This window comes from Lutra lutra, chromosome 1, assembly GCF_902655055.1.
Source record: "Lutra lutra chromosome 1, mLutLut1.2, whole genome shotgun sequence".
NCBI lineage: Eukaryota > Metazoa > Chordata > Mammalia > Carnivora > Mustelidae > Lutra > Lutra lutra.
Window position 1 is genome coordinate 96,723,760 of NC_062278.1, and position 21,009 is coordinate 96,744,768.

The window sequence follows — 21,009 nt, forward strand, 5'->3', positions numbered from 1 at the left end:
TCCTCCGGTCTGAGGCTGTGGGCTGGCAGGGTTTCACACTGCACACAAATTTGTTATCAGTGGGTAGGCAGGCCTGTAACCAGGCTCATTGCTGGACAATGAAATTCAACATTCTTCTCTGCATCTACCAAATGACTGAAGAATGGACCACAGCGTTAACTGTGAATAAAGCACTCACTGGGAGCATCAATGAAAAAGCAGTAAAGCCAGGTCAGGCCGAGAAACATGAAAGGCAGAGGCCATGGAAAAATCACGCCCTTGGCCCTCGGCAACTGATATGGTGCACACCCAATACGTAATTCTTGTCTTGCGCATCTCAAAAGCAAAATCAAATTTGCAGGCAGCCCCTGTTCCAGCCCTGGAATTGTCAAGCTCAGTGACACGGATATTCATTTTCTGGGGTCAGAAATTCTTTACACATAAAAGGAAGAATTTGGCCCAGATGGCACCTAAAATCTTTGGGCTCTAACATTCTACGTTCCCAACATCATAAATGACATTCATTAAAAAATATCACAACAACACACAGAATTTACGATCACATAGGCGCAAAAGCAGCCATCCACTACAATGTTTCACAAGGAGCTCTGCTGGGACCATTTGACCTCAGGGTGAATACTTTGTCTTAAACAGTTTGCACATTCCTGGGATATGCTGACCACAAAGACAACTAAGCAGGAAGACAAGCAGAGCTACAAATCACAAATGCAGCGCTTGGCACACAAGAGGCACAAAACAAACAGGACACTGGATGCAAAATGATTCGTTGAATGAATACATGGTAGCACGTGCCAGTGAGACTACCGGACTCCCCCCGGCCAACCCACCGCTCCCTGCCCCCTGCCTCCACATGTCCCAGCACTGTCTTTCTAAAGTGCAGACCGCTGGCTTAAAAGCATTTTAAGACCACCTGCTGCCTATAGGGAGTCAAATCCTAAAAGCTGCATGTGCCCAGAAGGCTCTTCCCAAACGGGTGCCAACCTGCCTTTCTGAGCCTTTTCTTCCCAAAGCCAGGCACACCACATTTCTCATAGGATTTTGACAGGCATGGTCTGTTACGTGTTCGTGCAACTGCACACTATTCCTTCGGTCTGGAATGATCTCCCCTCCCTCTCAGCCTCAGCTTCACGTCCTTCCAGAGCCATGTGAGCTGGTACCTGCCCTACGGATACCTCCCAGATCCCCGTAGGGGGAGGCAGCCACTGCCGGCGTTGTAGAACCCTCAGTGGCCACATGCCCTGGGGCCTCTGACTCGGTGTCATGACCCTGTAAGGAGTAAGGAAGCTCCCCACCAGCCGGTAAACCCCTCAGGGCTGGACAGTGTACTTTCACCACTCGGTGTAGCTCTCAGTAGTCAGTAGGCAATCAATCAGTATTTGAAGAGCACAGGTTTTTGTTTTGTTTTGTTTTTTTAAAGATTTTATTTATTGACTTGACAGAGAGAGAGCACAAGCAGGGGGAGCAGCAGAGGCAGAGGGAGAAGCAGGCTCCCGCTGAGCAGGGATCCTGGGATCATGACCTGAGCCGAAGACAGACGCTTAAGGACTGAGCCACCCAAAGTCCCAGCAGAGCAAAAGTTCTGAAACAATCACCACACACACTGCTATATTGAGCTACTCCGGGCTCAATGCGGGGCTTGATCCCATGACCACAGAGATCATGATCTGAGCTGAAAGCAACAGTCGGACACTTAACCAACCATGCCACCCAAACGCCCCATCAAGATCTTTTGTGCCCAAGTGAAACTGACATTGCAAAGAAGCTAGCAGTTTATAGCCTCAGGAAAGGAAGTTATTAACTCAAGTATTCAGTTTGTTTCTCATGAAGAGTCACTCTACGTTTAATTTGGGTTTCAGGTCCTATGAGACAACATAAATTTAAGTCATTACACAGTTTAAATGTAGAGCTGTGCTCTTTAAACTCCTTTAATAGCAGACCCTTATTTCCCCCCGCTCCCCGCAACACAAATTCTCATGGAACTTCAACATATATATGGAAGCAGGAATTCTCTGCTTGAAGCAAGTACCCATAGCGGTGGGAGAGTCCAGGGCCCACCTCCTCAGAATTCCTCTCAGAGCCCCTGAGAAACTCCAGGGTCCACAAGTACCCAGCCACAGAAACTGGGCTCTACTTCAGTCTTCTCAATAGCACATAAGAACCATGACCTTGGACTTTAGCCACATGCTTGGGATGCAGTAATCTGCATTTTTGCTAAATCACAAATCTGAATTATGAGCTCTGGGAGGCTGATAAACTAGAACACCATTGTGTAAGCTGCTTATCATCCCTGACCCTGAGTTTCCTTGTCTGTGAAAAGGGCGATAATGCTAGTACTACCAAGTACCACCAGTGCTCAGCGGCATCACAGGCAGTCAGCACACAATAAACCAGTTTATGATTTTACCGTGGTCACCATTTGTTACGATTGTTACTTATCCCTTTATGTGATCTGTTGCCAAATCCCTCTTCATCCCCACCTCCGCATTTTGGGCCCTGAGTAACTTATTCGAATACTTCGTTCTTGCAAAAGCTTATCAGATTACAATTTCTAGTAACACGTGTGGCGTGGATGCGGTGCAAACAGAAAGCCAGTCCAGAAACACACTCGCTCTGCTCATGCAGCGAAAGCGGACGCCCAAGGACGTTCAGCCGCCTCACACATCACTTACCCACGTCAGGTCTAGCGAGCCCCTGCTCAGACTTACTGGAAGAGCGAAAGAGTTTCAGGTGGGGTTTTAAACCATGGATTAAATTCTGACGACTTCTACAGTGATTACAATAACCTGAAGAAAGCCAAAATTTCTTTTTTTTTCTTTTTTTACAAAGAAATATATATACATCAAGTTTTCTAAACTGAAACGCAGGCTCCGTCATTTTTATAAAATGAGACAAGGCTATAAAATCAGTCACAAATTCTGTGCAACAGAAAACTGCCAAACTTTAAGGCAGACGTGGAAAGAAAGAGCCCATTGACCAGATGTAGGCAATCTAATGTCTGAAGATAAAAGCTTCACGTATTTCTGGATAGGAAGAGAAAGGAGATTTCCTCTCTGAAAAGTGAAGGACGCCTAATACTTTTCTTTTTTCTTTATAACTTGGCGTTTTTTTAGAAACACCAAGTCATTCGGCTACCATCAGAAATATGAATTGTGGTTGTTATGACTCCTTCTGTAAATTAAACAATAAATCGGTTCTCAAGTGAGGCCAACAAAGCCACAAAATGGCAGGATACTGAATAAATAGGGTGACAGAGCCACTATGACCCCATTCCAGAGAGACAGGTTTTTAAAGACTGGTACACTGTATCCAGCTGCGGAAGGACAGATCGACATCAAGACACATTGTAGAAAGACCAAGACTTACTGGAGGCGCTGTCAACGCTGCTGATGCTGTCCGTGTTGTGCAGGTGGTGCTTGTACAGCTGCCTGTAGAGGCTAAATTTAGAGAACTTTCTGGACTTTCCTATTCCTTTCAGTTTTGAATCCATATCATCAACACTCTTTAGGGTGGGTGGATTTTTACTAGATTCATTTTTATCTTTGAGGCTCAAGGATTCCATGGACTCTGTTGTTTCAGCCTGAGAAAATTATTGGGGGGAAAAAAAAGAAACTGTGTAACATTCGCGGCCAAGTGATCCCTTCATTCCAGCTGAGGAGTGAAGTTCACACCGGACTGAGGCTCTCTATCAGACACACAGTAGTGGGTGAGGTCAGCCCCCGGGCAGTGGAGGATTCTTCTGAGCTGTTTCAACACTCGCCAAGCGAGACCAGGCATCCCATGGTAGTTCCTCCTTCAGTAGACCGAATTCTTGAAATTTCATACCAGCTAACCTTTGTGTCTCAAACACAATTACACAAGTTATATTCACTGTTGAGCATCTGAACTTCTGCCTCTGATAAATGTTAAGTAGTGCTTTTTCTGCCAATTATTTTCCTGGCTACTTATCCACTAATCTCTTTTTTTTTCCAGAAAAGTTGCCATGATATCCATCAGTAAAACAAGATGGAGCCCATCAAAATTTTTAATAAGTGTATTGATATTTTGGCAACGGTTCGAGTTGAACTAGTGAGTGCTGCCTATGGATATAGGCAGATGGATGTTTTGGCAGCTCTTGGTTTGAAAGGTACTTTGAGAAGCTATTAACTTCCGGTATTCAGAAAGAAGTCCCTCCGTGACTCCAGACTGACCTTGCCTCTATTTGCATGTCTTTAAGAAGGAAGATTTCAAAAGCCTTGGCATTTGTAATAAGACTGCTTATTTAACTTAAAGCCCAACTGATGCATATTTTTGATTATGAATTTTTCTTCCAAATAGGAAATGAATTGTTTAAATGGGAAACAAAGATGCTGACTGTGAGCTAGCAAATGCACTATTGGATCTCTTCTCTCTTACAAGGGAAGAGACTGAGATTAAGAGATGCAAAGTTACAGACTTGCTGGGTGGTATTTCAAACCAGGTCTGTCCATCCAGAATAGGCCACTCCTCACTGAACCAGTCAGTCATGCTAATACTGCATACTTGTACAAATCGTGTCCCGTTTATGCAGTTCCATGAAGGTGAAATTTACTTACTGTGAAGGAGCCCAGAGATGGTCCTACAGTGACACGCTTCACACTGCCCACGTCTGTGAGTCTATGCTCGTTGTCATCCCATCTGCCATAGGCCAGGTCGATCCCACCCACAAAGGCCACTGACTGGTCAATAACAACAAGTTTCTCATGATGAGCCCACAGATATACAGTGGATGACACATGATCTGGGTGTCTCATCACCTTCGGAGGGAAAAGAAAAACCCACATGTAATGCACTTTTCCTTCATGTTATAATAACATAGATCTGTTTTCTTCCCTGAATAACACTTTTTTTCTTCCTTTCTTTCTCCCTCCCTTCCTTTCTTTCTTTCTCTCTTTCATTTTCTTTCAAGAGTTTTTTAAAATTCAAGTTAGTTAACACATAATGTAGTATCAGTTTCAGGGGTAGAATTTAGTGATTCATCACTTGCTATTAACACCCAAGGCGCACTACAACAAGTGCCCTCCTTAATGCCCATCACCCCATTTACCCCATTCCCTCACCCACCTCCCCTCCAGCAACCCCCAGTTTGTTCCCTAGAGTTAAGAGACTCTTATGGTTTGCCTCCCTCTTTTTTAATCTTTTTTTCCCCTTCCTCTGTGTTCACCTGTTTTGTTTCTTAAATCCCATATCAGTGAAATCCTATGGTATTTGCCTTTCTCTGACTTATTTTGCTTAGCATAATACCCTCTAGTTCCATCCTCATCATTGCAAATGGCGAGACTTCATTCTTTTTGATGGCTGAGTAATATTCCTTCGTGTGTGTGTGTGTGTGTGTGTGTGTGTGTGTGTGTGTGTGTGTGTGTATTATTCTATATCTATTCATCAGTTGATGGAAATTTGGGCTCTTTCCATAGTTTGGCTATTGTGAACACTGTTGCTATAAACACAGTGCATTTGCTCCTTCAAATCACTATTTTTGTATCCTTTGGATAAATACCTAATAGTGCAGTTGCTGGGTCACAGGGTAGCTCTATTTTTAACTTTTTGAGGAACCTCCATACTGTGTTCCAGTGGCTGCCCCAGTTTGCATTCCCACAACAGTGTAAGAGGGGTCCCCTTTATCTGCATCTTTGCCAACATCTGTTGTTTCCTGACTTGTTATTTTTTGCATGCTCCCCTGAATAGCATTTTCTATAACTCAAATACCAAAATGTTCTATGTAACCGAAGTTCTAATTTCATTCTCAATATTTAGAAGAAGAAGACTCCTAGTTACTTTTTAAGCCTCTCAAATAGTCCCACCCCATACTACATTTTGGGGAAGCTGCCATTTAGCTAGAAATTTGGCCACATGTTTCGGTAAAAGTCAGCTCAACACAATAGCTGATTCTTTTTTCTATGTTAAAGAGTTCCATTATACCTGCTATTATTTAAAAAACTCTAAAAGTGTTTAACCAACATCTAACTCTGACAGATTTTTTAATAAGTATATTGACATTTTGGCAGCCATTGAGGGGAAATGGCAAGCATATGGATATAGGAATACACATACTTTGACAGCTCTTGATTTGAAAGATATTTTGAGATGTTATTAACCTCCTGCTTTCAAACAGAATTCTTTCTGAATGATCCCAGACTGACCTATTTTTGTATATCTTTAAGTAGAAACATTCCAAAAACTTTGGAGACTACTTTTTTTTTTAAGTAACCTACTTCTTTTGTGTGTGGAAAATATACATAACATAAATTTACCATATTGACCATTTTTAAATGTACAGTATAGTGGCAATAAGTACATTCATATCATTCAGTCATCCCCACTATCTCCAGAACTCTTCATTTTGCAAAACTGGAACTCTAGACCCATTGAATGATAACTCCCCCATTCCCTCCTTCCTGCAACCCCTGGGAAACACCATTCTACTCTCTGTCTCTATGACTTTGACTTACATATGTATCAATAGAATCATACAATATTTACCTCTTTGTGATTGGCTTATTTCATGTAGAATAATATCCCCAAGGTTCATCTATGTTTTAGCATATGTCAGAATTCCCTTCCTTTTTGAGACTGAAATATATTCCACTGTATGTGGAATCTCAACATTATTGGGAGTTGGATAGTAAAGTGTCCAACTACTATTGTAGAGCTGCCGATTCTGTCTTCAATTCTATCAGTATTTGCTTAACCTACTTTGATGGTCATTACTAGGTAGGTACATGTTTATAATTGCTGCACTGAAACTTTTATTAATATATAACATCCTTCCTTGTCTACTCTAAGCTTTTTCTACTTCAAGTCCATTTCATCTGCTATTAGTATAGCCACTCCTGCTCTCTTTTGATTACTATTTACATGGGACACCTTTTTTGGAACCAAATTAAATATATAATTGTTATATATTTTAAGCTTGCTGGAGATTTATTAATTCATTGCTTTGTTAGATCTCAAAGACTAAGGAATAACTACTGATAGGCTTTAAATCTCTGATAAATATTGAATAGCTTTTTTTAAAACTGCTTTCTGTGTTTATTAGTTTTTTGTACAAGTTGCTATTAAGAAAAAGCTTCTTAAATCCTAGAGGAGCTCTCTGTTGCTACCAGCACTGAAGGGGCGTCACAAGGAGATCACATGTAAGAGGTTCCAGGACAATCTTAATGAGGAGCATGGGACCTTGACAGAGCTTCTGAACCCTGAAACAATTTTAAAAGGTGTGTTCTTGGCTAAATGATCAGGGTCGGAAATGTGAACTCTGCTGACTCCATCAATAGCAGACGTACAAGAAAGCAGAGTATTTTATTTCTAAAGAGGATACGATGCTATTTATTCAAACTATCCATTAGAGAACTCTACAAATAACACTGCTCCAAGCAAAACACATCTGAAAAACTACAGAATCACAGAGAAGAAGTACTGTTCAGAAGGATGAACCTAATACCTTAATATTGGGGTGTAGACGCATCAAAGTCCTCTTGCTGTATTCACTGTTGATCCCAAGAGCAAGCTCCACCTCTTTGTAAAGCATCACAAAGATTCTCACTCCCTGTTGCTGTCACGGGAGAAAACACAGGGAGGAATGAGAGCTTCTGGAAGTCGGTGAGGATTTTCTTTCTCTTTTTCCTTCCCGTGCATTCCAAACTTTCCTCTACCAACAAGTATAATAAACTATTTAATGAGAATACAATACAAGAAGGTGACACGCAAGTGTATTTTAAGATACAAATATAAAAAATAAAAATTTATCTCCCTTTCATTCCCGTGACTTGTCATACCAGGAGACAATGTCAATAGGCGATTCATTAGAACCAAAAGGCTGAAATGGTAACCTCCTTGCTGAAAGTGTCTGATGATCTTATACCTCTGAACATTTTCAAACATTTGTCACTGAGCATAGTTTTTGCTGGATTCATGTTACAGGATTAGAATTTTTGGTTTGTTTTTATTATACTTCAATTAGTTGAAATAGCAGTGACGTGAAACTCTGATGCAGTAAATTATAGTAAATATCCTCTAAATGTTTCTGGAGCAATTTAATAGAATTTTTCTTTATTAAAAACCATTTAATAGAAAAACATTTCTTTATCTTCAACGATGGATATATTGATTCATACTCTTAATCCACAATTACATCATTAATGTCTGTTTGTGAAATGACTCCTTCGGAAGTCAGTTTCTCTAACATCCAAAAATCCCCGAGTTTTAACAACAGCGCAAAATTAACACTGATCTAACTTGAGACCCTGGTCTTAAAAGAAGATAGACAAGATTGTTGTAAGGTTCAAATTAAATCAAAAGAGCCTGATAAACTTTTAACATGCTATACACATAACATTTTTTATTAATATTAACTATCAAAAAGACAATGTCTAACAGCTGGTAGTATAAAAAAACCCAAACTCCTGGGGCACCTGGGTGGCTCAGTTGGTTTGGTGTCTGCCTTCGGCTCAAGTCATGATCTCAGGGTCCGGGGATCAAGCCCCACATCAGGCTCCCTGCTTATCAGGGAGTCTGCTTCTCCTTCTGCCCCTTCCCCTGCTCATGTGCACTCGCTCTCTCTCTCTCTCTCAAATAAATAAATAAATAAATGCAATCTTCAAAAAAAGAAAACAAAACTAATATTTTCTCCTACAGTTCTGTGTAGTGATAAGGTTTTAGCCTGTATGAATCAGCCCACACCTAAATGTCCTTCCTCCTCTCCCTGTCCAGTCACGTGGTTCCCTCACCAACATACAGTTCAGAATGTACTCCTCCAAGAAACTCTTATCTCATTTACCCGCATATCTTGTATGACCTTTTTACTTTTTTAGCTTGGCATCCCCAGTATTGCGCAATTTGCAACATCTGAATTTGCATCATCTATATCCAGCAGCTCTGAAGGCATTCTGACACACACTGCACACACACGGGGTAATGTACCTACACCTAGGCACTTGATAACCTACGGATAAAGGCAAGAATTTCCCCATGATACAGTACCCTCTCAAGTATTCGAAATACAGGCATATCTAATAAAACTATAGTGACAAGTGACATATCTAATAAAACTATAGTGACAATTTAGTTAGAATTTAAATTAACAATCCATGGTAATTAAGCATGGGCATAGTTCATAGTGGAAATCTGAGTCATTAATTTAAGAAGCCAATTAGGTTGGACACATCTTATTTATAAGAACTGGTTACTTTTGGGGCGCCTGGGTGGCTCAGTGGGTTAAGCCGCTGCCTTCAGCTCAGGTCATGATCTCAGGGTCGTAGGATCGAGCCCCGCATCAGGCTCTCTGCTCAGCAGGGAGCCTGCTTCCCCCTCTCTCTGCCTGTTTCTCTGCCTACTTGTGACCTCTCTCTTTCTAAAAAAAAAAAAAGAAAAGAAAAAAAAAACTGGTTACTTTTACAACGCTACAAAAATGTGAAGTAACATAGGAGTTAATATTTTTAGATTACAGGGTATAAAACCAAATATATATATAATTTCCCAATAATGATCTGCCAATATTAAGCACCACTTTTGGCCCCTAAATCCTTTTAAGAACACATAACTTCAAAGTACGAACATTATGTAAAATGCGAAAAGTCTATACATTTTTGGAGGAACACATACTAAATATATGTTCTAAGCTGCGTTAATGAAATTTGAGTACTATAAGACCCATTCTGACTCTACAAAAAAATAGAATGAAAATATATATGTAATCTTCTTTCTGGTTAACAGCTGAGTTTTGGGACTTGCTTATTACTGATTATAATTACGCAACTATTATTGCAACCAAGTGTAAAGTTCAAATATGAGTAAAAAAATAGGAAGTGAAACAGTAAGCAAGGAATAAACTGATTAACTTCTAACAGTTTTGGCCCTCAGGGCTCTGCAATAAACCACGGATAGAGGGCTTTAAATGAAAACTTAGAACATTATTTTTTCCCCCTACTGTTCATATTTACTCTGCTATTTGCGTACTTTAGGATTCAGCACTGGAAACCAGTGATTTAAAAAAAGCCTCCCATTGAAAGATACAGTATAAAGTTGAAAACCCAAAATTGCAACCTAGATTATAAAATGTTACACCTGACATGTCTCATCATGGTTCATGTGTTTTAAATGGATGAAATTCTGCTTCTCAGGCTTATGCAATTACCATACTTGAAGGACAGTAGCTGCAGTTTAGAAACTGGCCTGAATCTGACAGTTTTTGATTTATCTACATAACTAATGGATTTTTGAAATAATAGAGATGTTAACACTAATGGATTACATTACTACCCTCCCTCTATTAATACCTGACATCTTCTTCTATAATTTGTCTTTTCTCCTTGAAATAAATTAACTCCAAAGGATAAAATTTAAAGAAAAAAAAGGAAACAGGGTAGAGACTTATAAGTCTTTTTAGCTTACATACAAAGTACTAATAAGGAAGTAATTGAAGAAAACAGCTCATTTTAGGTAATTTGGTTTACAATTATTTACTTACATCCATATCATAATAAATGGTTAACTAGTGACAAGATTTCTATGATCATAAAGCAATAAATTCCTCTTCTTTTGGTCAAGGTATTACAACCCTATCATAAACTCTAAACTACAAAGGGCAAAGGAAAAACGTTCCTGGACAATGAAGGCATTTGCCAGGTTACAGTAGTGCAGACTTACACAAAATGTGAGAAATACTTGTGTAAAATGAAAGCCAAATTAGAATAGAAACCATGAGAGACTGTGGACTCTGAGAAACAAACAGAGGGTTTTGGGAGGGGGGGAGAGAGTGGGGGGGATGAGTGAGCCTGGTGGTGGGTATTAAGGAGGGCACATATTGCATGGAGCACTGGGTGTGGTGCATAAACAATGAATCTTGGAACACTGAAAAAGAAAAGAAAAGAAAAGAAATAGAAAAGAAAAAAGGACTGATGTTAATTCTGTAATTTAAGAACCATACATCTGAAGCATCCAGTATTTTACTAATGCCTTTTCATGGCATTTCCTAGGGGAAATGACTTTTTGCTTAGAGAGGAGGAAGAAAAGTATTTTAGGCAGGTAGAAAAATGGATGGCTTGTAGTGGACTTGTGATGCCATGTTGCTTATCTCTGCTGAAGTCATGTAACCGAAAGATTAGCAGAATACACTTCACAGTGTAAACACAGAATAAACTTCGTGAAACTCGAATTTTACAAGATGAAATTTCTGTTCACTTTTCTAATCAGTGTTGAATCAAGTAAACCAGACACAGTACTAGACACAGTAGGAATTTTTTAGGAACTTTACATGTATAAAATACATGTAATGACAATAAAAAATAAGAATTTTTTATAGTTAAAGTCAAAAGAGACTTTTTTGAGCCAGTGTTTTCTCTAATTCGTCAAGATACTGTGGTCACAATGTTTCCTAAATGCTGCCAAGTTTGCCCACTGCTTCAAGATAGCCTAACTTACGCATCCCCAAGACAATCCTAATTTTATCAGGACTTCTGCAGAGAGTATAGTAGTTTGGGAAAATGAAAAGTAAAAAACAAAACAAAACAAAAAATCATACCCTCATCACTCAAATGTAAGCAAAGTGAAAGAGCACAAACGCTCCTATGCTTTCTTTTTTTGAACCACTTCTATTCGAAGCATTGTTCTCAAGGTTGAAGACACATTCTTCCCTTCCCAGACATGCCCCTCTAGCCCACCACTTTGATAAGATCCTGTTTGATTTTTCTGGGTGAAAACGTGATTATTTGTCTCATTTGACAATCCCAGACATCTTTCCCTCCTAATGATCACTAATTGCAGCTCTAGAATGTGTCTTTTGGTCCAGGACAGAAAGAAACTGCCTGACAACAAAATCCCACCTGAGGACCTAACCCCTTTTCAGTAAGTCTCTGGGTTGCTGCACTTGAAGGTTCTTTTGGTGCAGATCCCATTAGCAAAATCACAGGTTTCCAGGGTTGAAATATACACACTGGATACAGGAATACAGTTGCCGTAACTATGATGCAACTAAGCTCTTGGGGCAAGGGCAGAACATGCAGACCTGTGGGAAACCCTGGGATGTTGACTTGAGCTGTAATCAGTCTGTAAGTCAAGGCTGCCTTATACTATTTTAAATTATAACACTGCTTATCAAAAGGCCAAAGAAATGGGAAAATACCAACTTGGCTATCACCAGAGAAACAAAATATTGTATTTCTTCCCTAAAAATGGCCATTATAAGAGATGTTTGCCTATGTATCTGCTATGAGGCAGAGACACTGCCCCCAAATCTACACAATGAGATAGAAGGAAAAAGTCTTTATTTTAATCAGCCTTGTGGACCTCCAGGACCCATTAATGTAAGAATAAATGTTATTTCAACCCAGTACTTTGTGAAGGTAGTGGGTTTCAGAAACTAAATTATTTATGTGAAACAGTGTTTATAAATAGAAAATGTCAATTTAGAATGATCGGGGAGGTAAAAATTTATGACCAAAATAATGTGGTGGAGCTAGATTAAGGAAGAGCGATTCTGCCAAGTGAACCACAGGAAATTTGTATTTAATAATATTACTATTTCCGCAGGAAATCTTTTAAAATCATTATGTACAATCTAAAAATTTCAAGTTTCATGAAGCAGATGAAATTGAAAGGAAGCACTATTTTCATGCAATAGTATTTACTCGGCCACAGTGTTCACCTAAGACCTCTCCAGGGTTTGTGGGCCATAAAAGCAAAGACAACTCATGCTAGTGATAGAAAAGTAAACTGGCTAGTAGCCTAAGGAGAAAGCAAACACAGGAGAGCTAACATGACATAGAGGGCCAGGCCTGCAGGATCTACTTCCTGAGCCCTGCTGGGACATTTACTAGCTTTCTGGAGTTTACTCAGATGTCCCCTAGGCACCTCGCACTCAAGTCAGAGTTCGCCCCACTTCCTCCCCCTGCCAGATTCACCTTCCTTACACACCACCTTGATCGGATCATCCCTCCTCTACCAGGCTCCATTCCCCAGTAGTTCCCCACTTTCTTCCATAGAGTCCAAACCACTGTCGTGGCTCACAAAGCCTCTACATCTGGCTGCAACTGCCTTTCCCACTTGATCCCCCCATCCCACTTAAGCTACCACTCAGCTATAATCAACCTTGTCACTCTACTGTCGCTGACAAAGCTTTCAGAATCCCTGTCTCCAGAATGTTTCCTCACCACATTTTCTACACCTAGAAACTTCCTCCTGTCGTTTCAAACTTTTTTCGCCCATTCTAAATGCCTCAAATGCCTCATATTGTGAGGGGCTTCCCTGTTAGAGCTACCCAATGGTCTCCCTCCTGCCTTTGAATCTTGGCACTGCCTCCGTACCCACTTGACTCTTGTGTAGATAGAGCTTTAAGCTCTTTCCGGTCAGGAATCATGTCTTTTATTTATATACATCCCCATATGATAAGCCAAGTGCCCTGCACATAGAAGGCACTCAGCAAATACGTGTTGATTGAAACCTACAGCGGTGAAGTGTTTGATAGTTACCTTGAAAAGAGGATTTACTAGTATGGTTGACTATTGGTAGGCAAGGCTGGAACAACTTAACTAAAATGGGATCTTGAGGACGCCTGGGAAAGATGCCATTTCACACAGAGAAACATGGAGAAAGTTACAGTCCATTCCATATATAGAAATAAGTTTGGTAAGGCTAGGACTGAACCAAGTCTTTCAGCAAACCCTCCATGGGCAGGGATGGAATCCTATTCACACATATGGCACCTTTAGTAATTAGTGTAGAACTTGGCTCATAGGAGACATTCAGTAACTGTATGCAACATTATTTAAGGAATATGCAAATAATGCTTTTCAGGACCAGAATTTCCAATCTTGTGACTGGAATGCTATCGAGACAATGAATTACACTTGCCAGGAAAATGATGGTGTTTGGCAGTACACGTGTCTGAAATAAAGCTTCTTTTTCCACCAATATTTGCAGTGAGATCTTACTGTATCTATGGATACCCTCAGAAATCTTAAAGCAAAGGCAGAGGGAAAAGACGCTGAAAGAAGGGAGATGTGTGAATGGGGAAAGGAATAGGGGAATGTGGGGAATGGAAAAGAAGAAATGGGTCACGATTCTAAGAGAAACAGAAAAATGCTATCCTCTATTACCCAGGATCTACAAATCATGCTAGCATGTTTAATGATAGAATAAAAAAGATTAAGACAATATCAAAAAATAGTAACAAGTCCAGCACTTCCTAATTTGGACATGACTAAAAATAAATCCAGATCTAGGGGTGCCTGGGTGGCTCAGTGGGTTAAAGCCTCTGCCTTCAGCTCAGGTCATGATCCTAGGATCCTGGGATCGAGCTCCACATCAGGCTCTCTGCTCGGCGGGGAGCCTGCTTCCCTTCCTCTCTCTCTCTCTCTCTGCCTACTTGTGATCTCTGTCTGTCAAATAAATAAATAAAATCTTTAAAAAAAATAAATCCAGATCTATTCTAATTCAACTTTGTTTAACATGGTTGGGAGACAACTACATAATAACAAGCATTAGAAATATGGATGTAAATAGTTATTTGTGAGCTTATACTGCTTCAGTTACTGACTTTAGACCAAAAACAATACACTCAGTGCTCACCCAGAATCTACACAGTCAACTGGAGAGGAAATAATTTCCCATTTTTACCATGAACTGTCCCCAAACTGGGACCAAAGCAACAACCAATTCTTAATGTCCTTCCTCTTCGATGCTCTTCTACATTAGCTTGGCCCCATCTGACTGAAATAATTCTCTTCATGACTTATCTTTTGCTCAAATGGCAGAATAATGAACAGAATAAAACGCTGCATTTCATTTCACCCTTTATTATTCCATAATAAAACCTTGTTATAGGGGTTTTTTGCCTATAAAATTAACTGCCCATAACTGATGAAAAATCAGAAATTAGAGTTCCTAATATAATCCATGCTGTGAATTAGGCTAAAATATTTATGTAGTCTAGAGTAACAGGGAAAAACCAGAGTGAAAAAAACTTGAAAACAAGTATTCTACTTCGGTCAAACTCTAAAGAAAAATGTTGTCCTTATATGTGAAGGGCTTTGAAAAAGAAAGACATTTCAGAGACAACAAACATTTTAAAAATTACATTGGCATATGTTTGGAATACACACTGCTTTTCGTTTGAGAATGCAGTCCAACCTCCAACGATTTCCTTCAACCACCGGGCGTTTCAGGAAGATTTCTGGACTCAACCTGAAACCGCAGAAGCAAGAGTTTAAGAAACTAAAACAAAATATAAAGTTCCGATTGTGTCATAGGAAACAAAGGCAATTTTAGCCCAAACGCCATCACCCACCTCCAGTGTGGCGGGTCATTCAAAGTTCTGCTATGAGTTCACATATAACTTCACCTGGGAACAAGAGCCATGAGCCATAAAAAAAGAAAAAAAAAAAGCCTTCTGGCTTTCTCTCACGTACAGATACATACACATATGTGGATACTGTTGATGGCCTGGCCAACAGCCATTCTCCAGCTTCTTTCTTCAGTTGGAACCTCAGCCTAACTCCTACTCTACCCTGTGAATATTCTACAAGACTTGCTTCCCCAGACTCCTGTGGGCCCAGAGCACGATGTGACCCAATCCTGGACAGTAAGACATACTAGAAGGTACACGTGGGGTTAATGGGCAAGTATTTCCTCTTTGATTTCTGCCTTACACACACACACACACACACACACACAAAACAGGGAAAGTAGCAGTAGGACAGATGTTGCATGTGGATATGATTTTTATATCATATCCAATATGGACAGCCATATTGAAATTCCAAGGGGAAGACCAGAACTCTGAAATCACTAGACCATTTCACCAACTTCAGGACTGCCTAACTATGGCTTTCTTACTAAAGGAAACAAATAAATTCTCACTCTTGAAGCCACACTTGGTTGAGCATTTTGTTCATCCAAACCAAGAGTATTCTAACTGACAAATATAAACCCTGACTTCCTATACCAGCAAGGGGTGTCCACAGGACCCCAGGGCTTTCTGAGCCGGGAAGAAGGCAGGTTTGCTGATAGAGAAGATTTTTGCAATCTAAGAATGAACCCCTGGGCTCTTCTCTTTAGTGCTACAGGCAGCTAAGAGTACAGTACAGTCATTATTTTCCCCTTTGGGGTTGAGCTCTAAAGTCAGTATCTGAGGTAAACCTGTATGTGATGTAACTCCTCTATCACAAGGAAAAACAAACAAACAAAATGAAAAACAAAGAAAACTGTAGGGCATCTGAGTACAAAAGTGACACAAAGGTAGTCTATGTCCAAACAAAGAAACAAAAATGCAGCAATTGATAACCAAGGATTGAAAATGAATTAAAAAGACATCTGTTTCAGGTAGAAAAAATGCATTGCCATACAACACAACGTGTGTTCGCTGAAGGTGAAAGATATCCGGTAATATATAGATACTTGCAATTTCTTAAAGATTTATTTATTTGAGAGAGAGAGAGTGCTGTAGAAAGGGGCAGGGCAACAGGAGAGGGAAAGAATCCTCTAGCAGACTCCCCACTGTGCGCAGAGCCCCACATGGGGCCTGATCTCAACCCTGAGATCATGACCTGAGCTGAAATCAAAAGTCGGACCTTCAAATGACTGAGCCACCCAGGTGTCCCTTGTACACATTAATTGTAAAGTCAGAAATCTTCCATTTGGGGGGCAATTTTAATGCTACACTGAGCAATTAATTCTTTATCATTCTTTATTTAATCTATGAGCACTGTGTACACTGTACCGTCACTTTTGTACTCTAAATTAAATATGTAAGTATTTACACTGCATACACCTCACTATTTGCCTATTTCCTTATTTATGTTCTCCAGTATGTGTTTCCTTTAGGTCCTTTATCTTTGTGGTTTTATTTTTCTTTAATGGAATGAAATAGAGCATGAAAAGATTTTGGAAAATTTCTTTAGCTCTTTGAAACCCTGCTGGTCTGACGTGCTTGGAGGACTCCCTAACAAGGCAGTATCCAGTCCAGAATTCTACAGGCTTTAATCCTCGTACAGTCTACTCTTGCTCTTCTAAATCTGGCATTTCAGCAGATAAGGTTTTCTTGTCTTTCTTTCTTCCTTTTTTTTTTTTAAGATTTATTTATTTTAGAGAGAGAGAGAGCATAGGAAGCAGGGGCAGAGAGAGAGAGAGAGAGAGAGAATCTCAAGCAGACTCCCCACTGAGCACCGAGAGGCAGGGCTGGATCTCACAACCTGAGATCATGACCTGAGCTGAAATCGAGTTGGCCATTTAACCAACTCAGCCACTCAGATGCCCTACAGTTTTCTTTGTTTTTCAAAGCAACCTTGCATTCTTAGGATAACCTCACTCTGTCATCATCTATTATCCTTCTCATAAGTTGTGGTGTTTTTTAAATTCTGAATTCAATTTTTAATAGACAAGGTTGCTTTAAAAGTTGAAAAATCAATCAATACAATTCACCACATTAACAGAAAAAAAAAATAAAACGATCAGTTCAATGGATGCAGAAAAAGTTTTGACAAAATTCAATACCATTCATAACAAAAACTCTCAAATCATAGGTATAGGCAGAAAGGAATTTCCTCAACATAATGAAAGGCACCCATAAGAAATCTAACTAAAGGGGCGCCTGGGTGGCTCAGTGGGTTAGGCCTCTGCCTTCGGCTCAGGTCATGATCCCAGGATCCCAGCACATTTGGCTCTCTGATCAACGAGGAGCCTGCTTCCCCCTCTCTCTCTGCCTACTTGTGATCTCTCTCTGTGTCAAGTAAATAAATAAAATCTTAAAAAAAAAAAAAAAAGAAACCTAACTAAAGTGTAATACAACAAACTGAATGCTGAAAACACTGAGATTTCTCCCAACACTGAGAACAGGGCATAGACATCCATTCTCATCACTGCTGTTCAGCACTTTACTGATGGTCCCAGCCAAAATAATAGGGCAATAACATAAAATAGAAGGTATACAGATTAGGAAGGGAAAAGCAAAACTGTCATTATTCATACATCACACGATCATCTATGGAGAAAACTCGAAGTCATCTACAATGAAGCTACTAGTACTAATAAGTGAACTAAGCAAAGTTGCAGTATGTAAGCTCAATATTAAAAAATCAGTTGTATTTCCATACACCAGCGTGAAAAATCAGAACATAAAGTTTTAAAAAATACCATTTATAGTAACGTTAAAAAAATATTATGTGATAAATAACAAAACGTAGGCAAGACCTATACAGTAGCACTCCCTTATCCGTGGGGCATGCATTCCAAGACCCTTAGTGGATGCCTGAAACTACAGATAGTACCAAACCTTGTATGACTATCTTACATATACTCTGTTTTCCCCCATACACACATTCCAATGATAAAGTTTAATTTACAAATTAGGGACAGTAGGAAATAAATAATACTAATAAAATAGAGCAACTATAATAACTGTAATAAAGCTGTAATAAAAAATAAAATAAATAAAATTATAAATAAAACTGTAATTTATTTTATGTGAATGTGGTCTCTCTCTTCCAAAATATCTTATTATACCGTAGTCACCCTTCTTTCTTGTGATAATGGGAGATGATAAAATGCCTACATGATAAGATAAAGTGAGATGAATGATGTAGGCATTGTGATGTAGCTTTAGGCAGACTACTACTCACCCTCTGACAACAGGTCAGAAAGAGGATTGTCTGCTTCCAGATTGCAGTTGACCTCAGCTAACTGACACTACAGAAAGCAAAACCATACATGAAGTGGGACTATTGTGTATATAAAGTATAAAATATTGTTGAAAAAAATCAAGTAAGATCTAAATAAATGGAGAGATACATGGTGTTCATGAATTCAGGAAGAACATAGTTTAATGTACCATCTAACCAATGGGGACTTTACCATTTTTCCCCCATCTGATTCATCAGCCTGAAGGGAAAACCTAGCAACAGGCATTGGCATTCGTAGAGAGAACTCAGGTAGAAGTCCTCTGCTTCAGGCTTGAGAAGAAAGAATGGTATCTTCTGGCAGTGATGGGGTGGCAGCAAGGGGCTCACAGGCACCAGAAACACTGAGCGATTGGAACTTTGATCTCCAACTAGAAGAGCTGTGATTCCGAGAGGACACTGTAAATATTTATTGCTTGGCTCTGGACACAAACATCATTGCAGAAAGCACATAGTAGAGTGGGGAAAATAAAGTGCCACATTTCTAGTTAGAGGACTGAAAAAAACAAAACAAAACAAAAAAACTACATGAAACCCAAAAGTAGTGGAGAGATCATGGAGAAAGCAGAGCTCAGGAAAGCAACCCTATAAAGTTGTTTATGAACTTCTAGCTCACTCCCATGCTGCCCTTGCATGGATTTGATCCTAAACATTATATCAAAGTTTGAGAACTGAACTAAGGATTAAACTACTGCCAAAGAATGAAAAAACATTCACCATGCAAATGGAAGTGAAACAAAAAAACAAACAAACAAAATAAGCCAGAGTAGCAGTCCTTATATCAGACAAAATAGACTTTAAAATAAAGACTATAGTAAGGAACAAAGAAGGGCAATACATAATAAAGGGATCACCAGTTTGAATCAGTAATCAAAAAACTACTAAGAAATGAACATCCAGGACTAGAAGGATTCACAAGTAAACTTTACCAAACATTTAAAAAAGAGGTAATATCTATTCTCTTCAAACTATTCCCAAAAACAAAAGAGGAAGGAAAGCTTTCAAATATATTCTATGAGGCCAGGATTACCTTGATACCAAAACCAGACAAAAGACACCACTAAAAAAGAGAACTGGAAGCCAATACCCCTAAAGAAGAGAGATGCAAAAATCCTCAACAAAATATTAATAAACCCAAATCTAACAATACATGACAAAAAAATCATTCGCCATAATCAAGTGGGACTTATTCCAAGGATGCAAGGATGGATCAATATTTGCAATCAGTTATCATTATATACCACATTAACAAGAGAAGAGATAAAAACCATATGGTCATTTCAATAGATGCAGGAAAGCATTTGACAAGATTCAATATTAATTCTTGATAAAAACTGTCAATAAAGTAGGTTTAGACGGAACACACCTCAACATAATAAAGACCATCTATGAAAAACCCACAACTAACATCAAACTCAATGGCAAAAAACTGAGAGCTTTTCCTTTAAGATCAGGAACAACATAAATATGTCTCCTCTCACTACTTTTATTAAACATAGACTGGAACTCCTAGCCACAGCAATCAGACAAGAAAACAAAGTAGAAGGCAAACAAATCAGTAAAGAAGATGTAAAATATTCACTACTTGCTGATGACAAGATACTATAAATAGAAAACCCTAAAGACTCTATTAAAAAACTACTAGAACTGATAAAACGAATTCCATCAAGTCATAGGATACAAAATCAATGTACAGAAATCTGGTGCATTTTGGGGCACCTGGGTAGCTCAGTGGGTTAAAGCCTCTGCCTTCGGCTCAGGTCATGATCCCAGGATCCTGGGATCGAACCCCACATTGGGCTCTCTGCTTGGCAGGGAGCCTGCTTCCCTCTCTCTCTCTGCCTGCCTCTCTGCCTACTTGTGATCTCTCTGTCAAATAAATAAGAAAAAAAAAAAAAGGAATCTGGTGCATTTCTATACACTAATAATGAAGCGGTAGAAAGAGAAATTAAGAAAACAATTCCATTTACAACTGCACCAAAAATAATAAAACACTGAGGAATAAATTTAATCAAAGAGGTGAAAGATTTGTACTCCGAAAACTATAAAACATTGGTAAGAGAAATTCCAAGATGACACAAAGAAATGGAAATACATACCATACTCATGGACTGGAAGATCAAATATTGTTAAAAAGTCTACACTACCCCAAGATTTAATGTAACTTGTATCAAAATATCATCAGCATTTTTCACAGAGCTAGAACAAACAATCCTAAAATTTGTATGGAACCACAAAAGACCCCAAATAGCTAAAGCAACACTGAAAAAGGAAAACAAAACTGGAAGTATCACAATTCCCAACCTCAAGTTATAAAGCTGTAGTAATCAAA

General features: G+C 39.2%; 1 protein-coding gene across 7 annotated transcripts in view; it reads right to left on the reverse strand.

Annotated features, from left to right (window-relative positions):
• PLD1 (phospholipase D1) overlaps positions 1-21,009 on the reverse strand; it is a 196,042-nt gene that overhangs the window by 60,093 nt on the left and 114,940 nt on the right. For 4 of the 7 annotated variants that reach the window (XM_047730574.1, XM_047730548.1, XM_047730572.1 and 1 more), the window contains 5 exons: positions 15,108-15,189; positions 7,454-7,564; positions 4,572-4,772; positions 3,364-3,577; positions 2,670-2,783 (listed from right to left, as the gene is read on the reverse strand). In XM_047730574.1, coding sequence (XP_047586530.1) covers positions 2,670-2,783; positions 3,364-3,577; positions 4,572-4,772; positions 7,454-7,564; positions 15,108-15,189 — 722 coding nt within the window. The remainder of the gene's footprint in view (positions 1-2,669; positions 2,784-3,363; positions 3,578-4,571; positions 4,773-7,453; positions 7,565-15,107; positions 15,190-21,009) is intronic. The other 3 variants (XM_047730575.1, XM_047730562.1, XM_047730552.1) reach the window with 2 other exon arrangements.